The sequence below is a fragment of the Octopus sinensis genome, linkage group LG4 (assembly GCF_006345805.1).
Source record: "Octopus sinensis linkage group LG4, ASM634580v1, whole genome shotgun sequence".
Classification (NCBI taxonomy): domain Eukaryota; kingdom Metazoa; phylum Mollusca; class Cephalopoda; order Octopoda; family Octopodidae; genus Octopus; species Octopus sinensis.
Genome location: NC_043000.1, coordinates 123,670,170 through 123,687,314, shown reverse-complemented (window position 1 = coordinate 123,687,314; position 17,145 = coordinate 123,670,170). Strand labels below are relative to the sequence as shown.

General features: G+C 37.5%; 1 protein-coding gene across 1 annotated transcript in view; it reads right to left on the bottom strand.

Annotated features, from left to right (window-relative positions):
- Positions 1-16,028: 16,028 nt before the first annotated feature.
- Positions 16,029-17,145, bottom strand: part of LOC115210575 (protein phosphatase 1 regulatory subunit 21-like) — a 45,466-nt gene continuing 44,349 nt past the window's right edge. The window contains exon 18 of the mRNA XM_036502646.1: positions 16,029-16,125. Within this exon, the coding sequence (XP_036358539.1) occupies positions 16,029-16,125 (97 nt within the window). The remainder of the gene's footprint in view (positions 16,126-17,145) is intronic.

Sequence of the window (17,145 nt, the reverse complement as noted above, 5' to 3'; positions counted from 1 at the left end):
CGAGATGTTTTGCAGCTTCATGAGAAGCCTGGTGTATGTACCATCATACTGATCTTGAATCTCCTTATTTGTAGACCAGGTTTCAGTCTACAGAGAATAATGCCCTCTTCATATGCCTGAAAGAAGACAAGCCTTTTTGACTTAGAAATATTTGATAACCAGGCGTTTTGAAGATTGTTAATGGCATTCCAGGCTTGACTCTTGCATGTCAGAAAGTTATTATCTTTTTATTGCCCACAAGGGGCTACACACAGAGGGGACAAACAAGGACAGACAAACGGATTAAGTCGATTATATCGACCTCAGTGCGTAACTGGTACTTATTTAATTGACCCCGAAAGGATGAAAGGCAAAGTCGACCTCAGCGGAATTTGAACTCAGAACGTAACGGCTGACGAAATACGGCTACGCATTTCGACCGGCGTGCTAACGTTTCTTCTTGCCACATATTTCTCTGATAAGGCGGCGAGCTGGCAGAAACGTTAGCACGCCGGGCGAAATGCTTAGCGGTATTTCGTCTGTCGTTACGTTCTGAGTTCAAATTCCGCCGAGGTCGACTTTGCCTTTCATCCTTTCGGGGTCGATAAATTAAGTACCAGTTACGCACTGGGGTCGATGTAATCGACTTAATCCCTTTGTTTGTCCCCTCTGCGTTTAGCCCCTTGTGGGCAATAAAGAAATAACATATTTCTCTGATTACGAAAAGTTGCTTTGAAAAGGATTCAATTTGTAAAAAAAAAAAAAAAAAAAGGCATGATGTGAAGAAGAGAACAAACATAGAATATGAATGAGAATCTTTGCCTCAGACAAACAGTTTAGATGAGGAGATACAGAAACCAACAAGCAATAACACATAAATCAATACAATCACAAACACCTCCGATACTAGAAACACCGCCAACATTATAAACATTACGACATAACGAAACGACATTTCAATCCACACCAACAACGAGATTGTCACTTCCAAACCGAACAAAGAAAAAATCGCTAACCTGCACAAGCCACAGACACAAACAATATGGACCTAATGAAACGTATCAACATTTCAACTCATGTTAGTTTCAAATTTTGGTACAAGGCCATCAGTTTCAGGAGAGGCGGTTAATCGAATACACCAACTGCAGTGCTCGACTGGTACTTATTTTATCGACTCTGAAAGGATGAATGGTAAAGTCAAACTCGGCGGAATTCGAAGTCAGAGCGCAAAGACAGGCGAAATACTGCTAAGCATTTTGCCGTGCTAACGGTTCTGCCAGCTAGCCGCCCTTACATTCTAACTCTTATTAAAACCATAAAATCTGCTTGTGGAAACATCACCAAAATAGCCTGACCGAACATTTGTCTTTCTACAAACATCTTCCTTTTTCTGTCGAACACGACTTTACTCAGAATAGTTAAGGAGAATACACGTGGGCTGGGGCCACTTTCGAAGCAAGGCTGCTTGATCAACGAACTTGCTCCACATAATACAGATGTGGTGGACCTCAGTAAAATTAAGGTTTCCGATCCGCAAGCATTCGTGTCCATTTTCGATGGATACGAAATCTACTTGTTTCAACGTTGGCCAAGATTAGGACAGCTGTGTTATCTCGGAAGCGTCTGAATCTCACAATATGGGTCATCTCCTTGGATCAAGAAGGTTAAGTTGAGCAGTTTTCAAAGGAACGGTCTACTCTTTAGTACTTGAAGGCGAGTGGAACGCCATCTTAGATTTTGTGTGTTTGTGTGTGGTGGTCGGTAGCTAATTGGAGCGGGGTTTGCAAAACCGTCGCCAACATGTTCAGACATTTCCAAGTACTGACTGCATATCCCGAATGTGCCAAAATGGGCAAGACAAAACGCATCGGATTATCTGGATCATATCTAGATAGAGTTTTCAGTAGATAAGGATAGCATACGAACTAGTTAACATTTTAAAATTGTAAGCTATGCAGACGACAGATTTGTAATCTGTACAGTCTACCTAAATAGGCTTCATAGGCTAAAAAGGTGAAGTTAGACACCCACCTCTTTTAACTTCAATGTATTGAACTGGAATATCAGTGGAACAAAGAAAATCGAAACAATTTCAGGGTGGTTGTAAGGGGGATAAGTCGATTACATCGACCTCGGGGTTCAATTGATTCTCATCTTATCAACCTCCAAAAGATAAAAGGTTAAGTCGACCTTGGCGAATTTGAATTCAGAACGTAAAGGCGGACGAAATGCTGTTTAGCATTTTGTCCGACTTATTAATGATTCTGCCAGCTTGTTGATTTAAGCATAATAATGGTATTCAAATTTTTGGCACAAGGTCAGTTAGTTCGGGAAAGATGTAAGTCAGTTATATCGGTCCGAGTCATCAACTGGTACTTATTTTATCGACCCCAAAAGGATGAAAGACAAAGTCAACCTCGTCAGAATTTGAACTCGGAACACAAAGACGCAGGAAATGTCGCTAAGTATTTTTGCTCGGCGTGCTAACGATTCTGCCAGCTCGCCGCTTTAAACATAATTCTTTCTACTAAAGCCACAAAGCCTGAAATTTTGGGGGAGGAGTTAAGTCGAGTACATCGACACCAGCACCCAACTGGTACTTAATTTATTGACCCCGAAGGGACGAAAGGCAACTTTGGCGGAATTTGAACTGAAATCGTTCAAAATGTTAGTTTGCTCGCTGCTTTAAACATAATTATTATTTCAAATTTTTTTGCCACCGGGGCAGCTTAGGGGAGGTGGGAATGAGTCAATTACATCGACCAGTATTCAGCTGGTACTTATTCTATCGACCTCGAGAGGATGAAAGGCAAAGTCGACCTCGGTGAAATTTGAACACAGAACGTAGCGACGAGCGAAATACCGCCGAGCATTTCGTCCAGCGCGCTAACGATTCTGTCAGCTCGCCGCCTTTGCTTGAAACATCAATCAAATCTGATGAATTCCATAACGGAAAAGCAATATTTCAAATCGGTCCAAAAATGTTTATACACTCGTTCTTTTTGTCGAAGTTTTTCAGGTGGTTGTTCAAAGCGTTCTGATTGCTCGCCACCCGCCACTCAAAAGGTGCAATTGGTCTCCCCGCACCCAATGTTTCCGAGCCAATGAATACTAACAATATTTCTCAAAAAATTATTTAAAAAAAATATAATAAAACAACACTAATATGGATATTTTTGTTGTAATTGTTTAATCGGTGGGCATCACTCATGCAACGGACATATGTTCAAAGACGTTTCTGCGACGGCCACTTACATTATTTTTTGACGCAGTGTGTCCTTTTATTAAGATTTACACAGCATGAGTCGAAGAAAAATGCGCCAATTTTTTTCTGGTGTGTGGCGCAATGTGGTAGAGCAAGCGTGAGTAAACTGCGGTCCGCAGGACTTTATTACTGGCACATTTAACGAAAAATTATATTGTATTTTTTTTTATTACTAGAGTGGCTCCCCTGATGATGAACCATGTCATATGTAGCCCGCTCTCTTAAAAGGTTCTCCTTGCCTGTCGTAGAGGCTCCCATGTTGGTTCGTTACAAAAGTAGTTAAATGTCAGAAAATGCATTTGCCGAGAAGAGTTGTGTCCCTTAGACCAGACAACAACTATAAAACGGAATTTTCAGGCTTGCTGTTGAGACAGAAAAGGTCTTATCTTTTTTTTTTTTTTTTTTTTTTACCTGTGTTAGTCATTGGACCGCGGCTATACTGGGCTACCGCCTTGAAAGGTTTAACCAGACAAATCGTCCCGAGTACTTATTTTTGTTCTATTGGTGACTTTCGCCGAATCGCTAATGTACAGTGAGGTAAACGAACTGACATACGCTATCAAGCGATGTTGGCTACAAACACACCTGTCTGTCTGTCTGTCTCTCTCTCTGTATACAGTGGTGTGGTAAGAAGCTTGCTTCCCAACCACATGGTTCTGAGTTCAATCCCACTACATGGCACCTTGTACAAGTGTCTTCTACTACAACCTCGAGCCGACCAAAATTTTGCGACTGGATATGGTAGATAGAAACCGAAAGAAGTCCGTCGTATATATATATATATATATATATATATATATATATATATATATATATATATATATATATATATATATATATATATATATATTAGGGAGTAAATTCAAACTTACAGGGAAAAATTAGATTTAGGATTAAATCTAATTTTATAGTATAAATACATACATATATTATATTAAATTAGAGATAAAACCACTATTAGGCATATCAAACTGTGAAAATCATAAACCAATACATAGAAATAAAATTAATTAATAAAAAATATATAAAATATAAAATTCAAAATTTAAAATATTTAAATTAAAGTTAAAATTTAAAAAATTATTTAAATTAATAATTTATACTTATAAATATTTAAATATATATATATATTTTATTATTATTTTATTTATTTATTAATTTATTAATTTTTTAAAAATATAACTATCAAAAAGTATCTATCTATATTATTATTATTATCATCATCATCATCATCATCATCATTATTATTATTATTATTATTATTATTATTATTATTATTATTATTATTATTATTAGGGAATATTACTTCCGAGTACACAGGAATAAGACATTCAAATTAGATGTACTAAAATGAACATCACTCAATGTTTAATTCGTATATATAAAACTAGGTTTAGAGACAGAACCACCTTCAACTCAATCAGCACTGAAATGTTTTATACCCGACCACTTCATAAAATGTTAAATATTAAATATTATACCAACTATATCTATTCTGAATCCCGTATAAACGGAAAATACGGGATTCAGAATAGATATAGTTAGTATAATATTTAATATTTAACATTTTATGGAGTGGTTGGGTATAAAACCTTTCAGTGTTGATTGAGTTGAAGGTGGTTTTGTCTCTAAAACTACTTTGATATGTATATAAATGGAGTTTAAATGCGTTAAACTCCATTTATTTATTTATATATTATACAAAAACTTCCACGTAAAATCGATGTTTCTACCTTGAAAAACAAGGAATTACAACCTCTTTACTTGTGTGATTTTTTGCTACCCTGGTAACTATTTATCTATTTTTTCTGTGTTAATTGTTAACAAGGGAAAAATACACTCATCTATATATATATGTATAATATAAATAATATATAAATATATGCATATATGTATACACATATGTACATACCTACATATATATATATGTATATATACATACATATATGGGTACAGGACATAAAAAAAACGTAGACACAATGAGAAAACGAAAACATAAAAACAAAAACATAGAAAACGAACCTTTTTTCGAACAACGAAAAAAAAAACCTAGAGAAACGAGATATGCAACATAAAGAACATTCCCCTACATCAATTGTCCCTGTTTCACCTACTCCGCGTTTTCGAAGGTAAGGACAATACGCAACTTCGTTGAAACAGTCCTTCTCGCAAAGCAAATTGAATAAAATTTGGGATTTTTTGCGGAGGGTGAAAGTGGTAACAAAAACAGGAAAGTGAGAACAAGACAGTAAAAACAAACGGTAAGGGCTGTTCAGTCAAGACGATGTGAAAAATTATGAACGCTGGAAAGACGAGCTACGAGAAGAGACATGTAAAAGCACGTCTTGTCTTTACGAAGGAAGTTGTAGCGGACTCTTAGTGAAATTCATCCTCTCTCTCTGACGTATAGAATACAAATACGGACGTAGCAGATAACAGTCAACCTTCGGCCGCTTGGGCCCTGTTGTGTCCACTACTCTGATTGGGTGGTATTGGCTCGATTTGTTTCTTGCTGTATTACGCGCCACTGTGCAACCCAACCAATCGCAACCTTCTGATAAGGTTCCGTGACACAGTCTTCTAAGTTCTCTGCTGGAGCCTATAATTTGCTATAAAAGCTTCAGCGATTCATCGTATCTCGTCTTTGGCACGAGACCTAAGCTCTAGTCACTGACCACAGAGCGACTCAGCCAGTTCCAGCGACAGTCAGCGACAAACAACACCAGCAGTATTTCAGGACCTCCATCTACGTCGCCTTCATCCTATCGACGCCAACAACATCTCTACGTACACAGCACCATTCACTTTGGTTAACTTGACGCTGTTTGTGAATACTTCACCATGGTTAACTGCAAGCTCTACCTGCGAGAATTTCCTGTAACCCGGCACAGCATAGTAGCAACAACCTCTACACCACACGTGTAGTAACCGGTTCTGCCTTGTGACCTCAACTTTTTGTACAGAATTCCAACTATTGTGTATCTTACTACGAACTGGTATTTATCTTCATTGTGTCTGAACTTCTAGCGTCTTGATAGACTCATTTTTATGCTCTGTATTTTATCTCACACGCATACACCCTTGTTTGTACACACATACACATTATTGTATGCATGATGACCTGTCTATTATTATTGTTCTTATTATATATGTACTTATGACGCACACACGTACACACAGTCTGCTAACACACGTACACTTTATGTATGCTTGACGCCCTGTCTATTATTGTTCTTATGTACTTATGTCGCACTCATGGACACACACTCGGCTACCACATAAATAAAACCTTTCTCTAAACATTTATGGTTCTGTCGTCTTCTCCTTATTCTTTCTGGCACGCTTATACAGTTATCAATATTTTGGCTTTTATTGTAAGGCGACCGTGCAGTGTTTAAAGGAGTCATTTATTCGTCACGTCTCCTTTTCGCACGGTCGTTCTACAATCTGAAAGAAAGAAAGTAGATCGTCTTTCGTCGTCTTTGTGCCGGTGTTTATCCCCCGCTACTACTTGACAACCAGTGTTGGTGTGTTTATGTCCTCGTAACTTAGCGGTTCGGCAAAAGGGATTGATAGAATAAGAACCAGAATTAACAAAAAAAAAAAAAGGTTAATGTTTACAACTTGACCCGGAAACGAATATGCAAAAAAAAAAAAAAAAATGCGCGCAAAGCAACGGGAGGTTGAGGAGAGGACCTCGGAAAATTCACAAGCTCCGAGGTTTTCCCTCATAACTTTTAGGAAAATGGGTTTTTTTTCAATGAAATTTTATATAAATACCTTTCTTACGATTATAAAGTATACATAAAACAACACAATATAGTCATATGCAATACATATTGCCCACCGGATGCTCCAAACCACATAGGCAAATTTGAAAATTGCCTCACAAGATTTAAAGAAATCCTCATGCAACTGGAACACCACGTGAGCATATTTCTTAAGGGTGATTTCAACTTCCCCAACGTCAAATGACTCATGCTTTCAGGAATGACTCATTGCAAGCAAGCACAGGTGGAGTCCCTGTTCAACGTCACCAATGCCCTATTCTAAACCAAGTGCCATGTATTAAAGGAAGATCTCAGTAATAAAAGTGTAGCAAAACGGCGGTGCTCCAGCATGGCCAGAGCTATGAGCTGAAACTACAAAAAAATACATATATACAGACATATATGAATCTCTCTATATATATGTATTTTTTTACTACTCACAAGGGGCTAAACACAGAGGAGACAAACAAGGACAGACAAACGGATTAAGTCGATTACATCGACCCAGTGCGAAACTGGTACTTTATTTATCGACCCCAAGAGGATGAAAGGCAAAGTCGACTTTGGCGGAATTTGAACTCAGAACGTAACGACAGACGAAATACCGCTAAGCATTTCGCCCGGCGCGTTAACGTTTCTGCCAGCTCGCCCGGCAAAATGTTTGTGTGTGTGTGTGTGTGTGTGTGTGTGTGTGTGTGTGTGTGCGCGTGTCCTTTATACAAATCCACAATTTTTCAGTTAGAGGGCTCGAACTTTCTATGGTCATTCAAAACCTTCCAAGGTTGGTCGTGCACATCTTTACATTTCCCCAGTCACCCCGCAAAGCCATTAAAAAATCAATAGAAGTGACTTTTTTGTGAATTTTCTATCCAAAACCCAATGAAAATGCCCGAAACCTGATACGCCAATTGAATGCCAGCTAGCTGTATGTGATTGGTCGGAGATCTGGACAGTACTCGCGTGTATGTGCGCATGCATGCAGCTGTATATGCATGCACTAGCACTATGATCCGGCAACGCCGGGTCATAGTGCTTGGATATAATATATATACACACATCTGTATATACACACACATGTATACAATATATATATACATACATATGCCCACATATATACACACACATATATATATATATATACACACATACATACATACACACACACACACAGGGAAAAAAACTTGGATTTTGTGAAGTTTCCGAAGTCCTCTCCCCACCACTTGGAAAAGATTTTCTCCGCAAGCAGATGAAAGATATGTTTGCATGTATGTATGTATGTATGTATGTATGTATGTATGTATGTATGTATGTATGTATGTATGTATGTGTGTGTGGTGCGTGCGTGTGTCTGCGTGCATGTTTGTGTGTGTGTGTGTGTGTGCAAATATATATATATATATATATATGATCCGGTTCTTGACTGAAGACTGAGGGTTTCGAATGTCTTGTCCATGTTTATTGTACCGTCTTCTAAGAGTTATACGTTCTTGTCCATGTTGTATTTTTCTACATACCTTAATATATATATATATATGTATATATGCAAAAATTCCGATCGGAAGTTTTCAAGAACAAGTTACATAGTGCCAGATGACTCAGCCAACCTAAATTCGGGAGGCTGAATGTATGCATAATTGGAGAATAAATCCATGTTTACCATATGTATTTGTCGTTATGCATTGTTTGTACACGATAGCGCTACCACCCACCCGACCTCGGTGCTCTCACTACTTAAATACCCGATTCTATCCAATCCTGGAATTTATGTATGTATATATATATATATATATATATATATATATATATATATATATATATATATATATATATATATATATATAAAATGGGACAAGAACGCAAAACATTCAGAAGACGATACAAAAAACACGGACGGGTCATTGGAAGCCTTCAGTCTTCAGTCAAAAACCGGATCATCCTCGCAATTTCGGCTGATTAATCTTGAGATTGCTCCAATCTGGCCAGCTCCAAGGAAAAATTAAGCTAAGCGCATTAGATTCCTTGGAAAAAAGCTTCGAATGTATACGAAACAAGGATGGAAAAACGGACGATGTTACACGAATATGAATACAAAAATAATACGAAAATACAATAATAATAATAATAAAAATAATAATAATAATAATAATAATAATAATAATAATAATAATAATAATAATAATAACAACAACAACAATAAGAGGACATCGCAACAGGCGTCTTTCGACTTAGACGAATTGACTCAGCTGGCGTGTTAGGAATGTATATATATATGTATAAGAGATAATGGTATCATTGAGACCCAAATGTTTCAGGTAATGCTGAATAAGTGCTATAGACAGACCATACTTAAGTTCCAGATTCGGTAATATTGCGAATAAAGGGTTTAATGTTGGGTCTATGTCAGCGTGTGTATATAAGAATTTTTTGCGTAATGAGATAAAAAAACCAAGGGTGTATAGATATTAGAGTATTTATAGATAAGTCTTACAGCTGTTTCTAGGATATTAATTAATAATATCCTAGAAACAGCTGTAAGACCTTCTATCTATAAATGCTCTAATATCTATACAGCCTTGGTTTTTTATCTCATTACGCAAAAAATCTTATATATATATATATATGTACGTATCATAAATGTATATATATATATATATATATATATATAGATATATATATATATATATATATATATATATATAATATATATATATATATATATATATATATATATATATATATATATATATAAAATGGGACAAGAACGCAAAACATTCAGAAGACGATACAAAAAACACGGACGGGTCATTGGAAGCCTTCAGTCTTCAGTCAATTTCGGCTGATTAATCTTGAGATTGCTCCAATCTGGCCAGCTCCAAGGAAAAACTAAGCTAAGCGCATTAGATTCCTTGGAAAAAAGCTTCGAATGTATACGAAACAAGGATGGAAAAACGGACGATGTTACACGAATATGAATACAAAAATAATACGAAAATACAATAATAATAATAATAAAAATAATAATAATAATAATAATAATAATAATAATAATAATAATAATAATAATAATAATAACAACAACAACAATAAGAGGACATCGCAACAGGCGTCTTTCGACTTAGACGAATTGAACTCAGCTGGCGTGTTAGGAATGTATATATATATGTATAAGAGATAATGGTATCATTGAGACCCAAATGTTTCAGGTAATGCTGAATAAGTGCTATAGACAGACCATACTTAAGTTCCAGATTCGGTAATATTGCGAATAAAGGGTTTAATGTTGGGTCTATGTCAGCGTGTGTATATAAGAATTTTTTGCGTAATGAGATAAAAAAACCAAGGGTGTATAGATATTAGAGTATTTATAGATAAGTCTTACAGCTGTTTCTAGGATATTAATTAATAATATCCTAGAAACAGCTGTAAGACCTTCTATCTATAAATGCTCTAATATCTATACAGCCTTGGTTTTTTATCTCATTACGCAAAAAATCTTATATATATATATATATGTACGTATCATAAATGTATTATATATATATATATATATATATATATATATATATATATATATTATATATATATATATATTTACATATATATATATATATAAAATGAAGCCAAAACATTAAAAATTATTCAAAGTCGGTAGAAATAAACACAACGTAGGGTAGTAGTACTACGCTAGGGTGTCTGTAGAAAGTTGAATGTGATTTCGGAATATAACGAGGAAAAATTCGTATCTTGGGAATTTTCAGAAAGTCCTCTCCCCACCTCAAGATTTTACTCACAAATCTCTATATATAAAACTGAAATGCGTTTTTCCCGCTTGGATCGCTTTCAATGCCACTACGTCCCGTCCGATTCGCTCCAAAATTTACAGGGACATGTAGAATGAGGTGACCATGCTCGTGGGTTACCTTAGAAATACCTATCTTAAAAGGTGTGGTTGCTAGGGGCCATCTTCCTCACTCACGCTATTTCCTCTCTTTTTCACTGACTCTGTTTACTACCTTCCCATCACTTCGGCGACGTTCTTTTAAGTATCTGTCTGTCACCAACAACACACGAGCATGAGAACAAATATTATGAATCAGATATTCTTGCGTTCATTTATGTGTGTGTGTGTGTTCTATATATAAATATGTATATATAATGTATGTGTGTGTGTGTGTGTGTTCTATATATAAATATGTATATATAATGTATGTGTGTGTTCTATATATAAATATGTATATATAATGTATATATACAAAGTGTATATATCTGTATTTATGTATATTAAACTTTTTCATACTTTTTCATAGTTATATATATTTTTAAACAAATTATAAATATAATTTAATAATTTTTATTTTCAATTTAAATAATTTAAATTTTTCAATTTTATATTTTATATATTTTCTATATTATATTTTTTTTATGTTTTTGTTTTTGGTTTTTCACTGTTTGATTTGCCTATTAGTGGTTTTATCTCTAATTTAATTTATACAGATATATATCTCATTTGTATACATTTGTATATATAATGCGTGCACACACACACACACACACACACACACACACACACACACACACACACACACACACACACACACACACACACACACACACATATATATATATATACATATATATATATATATAATGTGTGCATTACGTAGTCGGTCGATTCAGCTGAAAATATACACACCTATGTTAAAAGTGCTGGCAAGTTTGCATGACAACTATTTTTTTTCCTCAAATGAAAGGCGTCACCTCTAGGACAAAATTCCTCATCTTCTAAAATGTGGCCCCAGTAGACCCGAATGAAATCGGGTTATATTAGCCAAAATGTGAAAAGGGGTCTAAATGGGGCTGGAAGGGGATTAAAATTTCAAGGAGCCGGTGTTTAGCAATTCTCTGTTACATCAAGCTAGAAAATTTGCGCCAGCCTTTTAATCGTCAATGTGTTGCCGTCCATGATGAAGAAGTTTTGAATGCTTGCCATGGTGAGTCTACTGTCGTGAGAAAAAATCAATTCAAAACTTGGTGTTTACGAATTTTCTTTTGCATCAAGTTCAAAATTTTACACCAGCCGTTAAACTGTCAATACGTTGTTGTCCGTCGTTAAGAAATGCCAGCCATGGTGACTCTACTATCCTCAAATTCTATCCCTTCAAACTTTGGTTTCCAATATTTTATTATTTTTATTCAGCTCGCAAGTTCGTCTGTCCCTTTTAAAAGTTAGCGTTTTGCTGTCTGCCTTGAAGCAGACCTTTCCGTTGCCACTGCCTGATATTTATGATTGATCTTTCTAAATATTTTATTTCTCAACTTAAGATTTTCTGTTGTTTATAAATGGGAGAGAGATAGATAAAGATAGAGAGTAAGAGAAAGCGAGGGAGAGTCCGAGAGAAAGGAAGAGTAAGAGAGTGGGAAAGTGAGAGAGAAAGGAGAGAGAAACAAAGACGGAGAATCATCATCATCATCATCGTCTAACGTCCGTTTTCCGTGCTAGCACGGGTTGGACAGTGTGACCGGGGTCTGGGAAGCCAGGAGGCTGCACCAGGCTCCAGTCTGATCTGGCAGTGTTTCTACAGGTGGATGACCTTCCTAACGCCAATCACTCTGTGAGTGTAGTGGGTGCTTTTTTCGTGCCGCTGCACAGGTGCCATGGGGGCTGGCAGCGGCAACGATCGGTTGGTGCTTTTTACGTCCCACCGGCACAGAAGCAAGTCAAGGCGGCGCTGCAATCGGCCACGTTCGGATGGTGCTTTTTACGTGCTGAAAGGAAGCAACAGAAAGTAACAACCACACTCTTACCCGCGCGTAGAGCGGGTCACTTTCAGCTAGTCTCTCTATATAAAACTGAAATGCGTTTTTACCGCTTAGCTCGCTTTCAATGCCACTACATCCCGTCCGAATCGCTCCAAAATTTACAGGGACATGTAGAATGAGGTGACGATGCTCGTGGGTTACCTTAGAAATCCCTATCTTAAAAGGTGTGGTTGCTAGGGGCCATCTTCCTCACTCACGCTATTTCCTCCATTCCCCTCTAACTCCCCGTCATTTATAACTTTGACAAGTCCACTCCCGTTATTTAATGTATCTGTTTTCCTCAACTCACTCTCGCTATTTCCTCTCTTCACAGCACATTTTCACTCACTCTATTTCTTACCTTCCCATAACTTTCACTTATGTATCTGTCTGCATTCATAGAGAGAAACAAATATTCCATCGCTATCGCCATCGCTTTCTATTGTCTACCTGTCAACGCGCCGATCGACCAAATACAAACAGAACACACCAACGAGCGTTTATATGTGTGTGTGTGTGTGTGTGTGTGTTCTCTATATAAATATGTATATATAATGTATATATACAAAGTGTATATATCTGTATTTATGTATATTAAACTTTTTAATACTTTTTGATAGTTACGTAAAGGGAACTGGTTGCTTCTTTACACTTTTTGGGTGCAACTTGGGTGCGAGACAGATAATTTTCTCTGTTAATTACGTGACCAACAGGGGGAAATTATGCCTAAACATGAGCACAGCGCATGTGAACATCCGACGTGCTTTGAGTCGGGAGAAGAATTGAGCTGACGCAGACGTGTTGCAAAACAAGGGAGTACACGTGCAGAACAGAGGTGCATGAGTGTAATAGGGTTTGCTAGGCTGAAATACAGTGTACAGTATTGAATATGCCAGTGATTAATGCAGTAAGGCTGAGGCTGTCAGTCAGTGCTTGAGCTATTATATGCCTCGGTCGTGCAGGAACAAAAGTGTGGCATGCTGGCGCGTTGTAAGGGACAAACAACGTTCTCTATGTATGCGTGACCGACCTAGGGTCTTACAGAGATGAGTTGTGTTTACAAGGGCACATTGAGCATGGAAAACAAGCGAGAAAGGCATGTGTGGCGTATGAATGTGACAGAGATAGCATTTGTGTGTGTATTAACTATGTGTGTTCGTGTGTGCGACAGAAGTACAAACAAGGTGTATGCGGGCAAAACAAAATACAGCGCATAGGAAAAGTCTCTCAGGGTATTTCAGACAAGATGGAGTTAATTTACCAGTTCGTAGTAAAGTACATAATAGCAGTTCGTTCTGTAACAGGATGTTCGGATCACGTTCGGATGGTGCTTTTTACGTGCTGAAAGGAAGCAACAGAAAGTAACAACCACACTCTTACCCGCGCGTAGAGCGGGTCACCTTCAGCTAGTTACTTTATAATCGTAATGTATGCTGTTTGAAAGGTATTTATATAAAATTTCATTGAAAAAAAACCCCCATTTTCCTAAAAGTTATGAGGGAAAAACTCGGATCTTGTGAATTTTCCGAAGTCCTCTCCTCAACCTCCCGTTGCTTTGCGCGCATTTTTTTGTTTTTTTCACATTCGTTTCCTGCACATTTTTTTTACACTATTTGCACTATTTTTATCTTGATTTTCGTTTTCGGATCATGACGATTTTAATTTCTTTTTTAACCATATAAAACAAACCTTCTGTAGTTTTTCCATCCGATTTTGTTTTTATACACCCAACCACATGCCTTGACATACCACATCTCTCATCCATATATATATATATATATATATATATTTTTTTTCTAGTTTCAGCTCAGAGCTGCGGCCATGCTGATGCACCGCCGTTAGATATATATATATATATATATATTCATAAATGAATGAATTAAACGGGCTGATGTATAAATATCAACACGAGTGTCACACCTAACTTTCAGATTGATTTTTTGCCCTACTGTTTAGTTCGTAGGTCAAAAGGATTCACCATAGCTGTTGTTTAGCCTCCTACCCGTCAACATCTATTACCAATAGCGCTGGCAGAAACGTTAGCACGCCGGGTGAAATGCGTAGCCGTATTTCCTCTGTCGTTACGTTCTGAGTTCAAATTCCGCCGAGGTCGACTTTACCTTTCATCCCTTCGGGGTCGATAAATTAAATACCAGTTACTCACTGGGGTCGATGTAATCGACTTAATCCCTTTGTCTGTCCTTGTCTGTCCCCTCTGTGTTCAGCCCCTTGTGGGTAGTAAAGAAATATATATTACCAATTGCGCTGTATTTGCAGAATAGTAATAAAATACTTGTCCTGTACTGGAGTCGTTCTATTATCGTCTGTTCTTCTCTATCAAATTTCAAGAATTTCCCTTCAACAAGAATTCATACCCATTTTCGATAGATACAAGATCTATTTATCTCTAAGTCACAGTGACTGAGAAGTGGAGCTGCTATGTTATTTCGGAACGGTCTGGGTCTCTCGATAAAACCAAGTTGATGGTCCTGCATGTGAACAGGATCGAAAGGGGCACATTCAGACTCAGGGACGGGACAGCCGGATTTCTCCAGGTGTCTGTAAAATTTCCTGAGTACTTCCAGTTCTTTACTGCGAGTGGGCCACAGATTCGCCATCTTAGATGCACATTTGGATTGAATGGGGCTAGCCGATAGAGTGCAAAAGCCTCACAAAACTACTCAGGTGTTTCCACCTGTCTGTCATGTAGAAAATGGATTTCCCGAACATGCCTGTGTGGGCATGGAAAACCACACCGGATCATTCTAGGTCGTATCTAGATCGAGTATTCTTATTTCTTTACTACCCACAAGGGGCTGAACACAGAGGGTACAAACAAGGCCAGACAAACGGATTAAGTCGATTATATCGACCTCAGTGCATAACTGGTACTTATTTAATCGACCCCGAAAGGATGAAAGGCAAAGTTGACCTCGGCGGAATTTGAACTCAGAACGTAACTGCAGACGAAATATCGCTAAGCATTTTGCCCGGCATGCTAACGTTTCTGCCAGCTCGCCGCCTTAGTTTAGATCGATATCGAATATTCTGTCGACCAATAGATAAGGATAGCATAGCTTGTTTGCATTTTAAAATGGTCAGTTATACATATCACAGATTTGTGATTTGTATGGTCGTCCTAAATAGGTTTCATAGACTGGAAGCTGAATGTGCAACTCTCGGTGCACCAAGTTTTCAGAAACCTGATTAGTAAATTAGTTAATCGGGCATTGACGGAGGTAGTCGTCCACAAAAATTGGAGGTTCGCCCTGTAAAGGTCGATTAGAGTAGAACTGATAGGGTTTAATAAGGCTGTAGAAAATTAAAATAAAGACTCAATGAAGAAGACTGAACTCAACTCCAGTTTGATCTATATGCTGTGAGTCAACGGGCAGACGAAAACAAAATGCAACTGAACAGGGAAAATTTGAACTGATGCATTTTGGAAGAAAGTCTATACTAAAACAGGGGAACCGCTCACGGCATCTAAGAATATCAGAGACCTGGGTGTAATTGTTGATTACAATCTCAATTAGAGTACCCACATCAACAATAATTAACAGAGCAAATTATCTGTTTCGCGCATCACTCCAGCATGCTTACACTGTCGTCCTTGCTAACTCAGCATTTAACCACGACAACAGCACCAGACACATTTCACCTTCAAGGCATTTCACTCACTGTAACCCTGCAGGAAGATCTTTCCTATCACGGATTGAGAATACACTCACTCGCTCATCTCAGCTTATTTTACAGTCAATTTCGAAACGTGCACCTGCACTCATGTATACGCGCTCACGCGCTCATTTGCTGTACTGCCCAGTCACTGACTGCACACGTTCTGGCACGCAAAGCGACACCGTTATTCGAACTAATCCGAATAGAAAACTGTCTCGTATACACTTCAACGATCCTCTCTCCTGGTATGCAAAATTTCTCCTTTACCATGCATTTCTTTGTCTCCTTCGATCTTTCGTTCCCTTACCAGGAAGCCCACTAGCAAGGGGAGTGTATGTAGTGAATCTTGCATGCATGAAGTTGATTCGATCCACCATAGCCAAATTTAAATTAACGCTGCAACAGAACTGTTCCCATGGTGGAACAATGGTTTTTCTCTGACAGCATTTTTTACAATTTCCAGATGCCTTTAGCTAGGCCGAAATAATGTCTACACCACTTGACCCTTTCTAACCTCTTCTACTTCACCAAAAGCTAGAGTAGAGATAACAAGACCACCAACTAAATCTATTGTTTTCAATGGATATCTATCCTTCTGGATCTTTATATAAGCAAGCACATCCCAAGCAAAAATCAGTTAGTCACTGCGGTGAC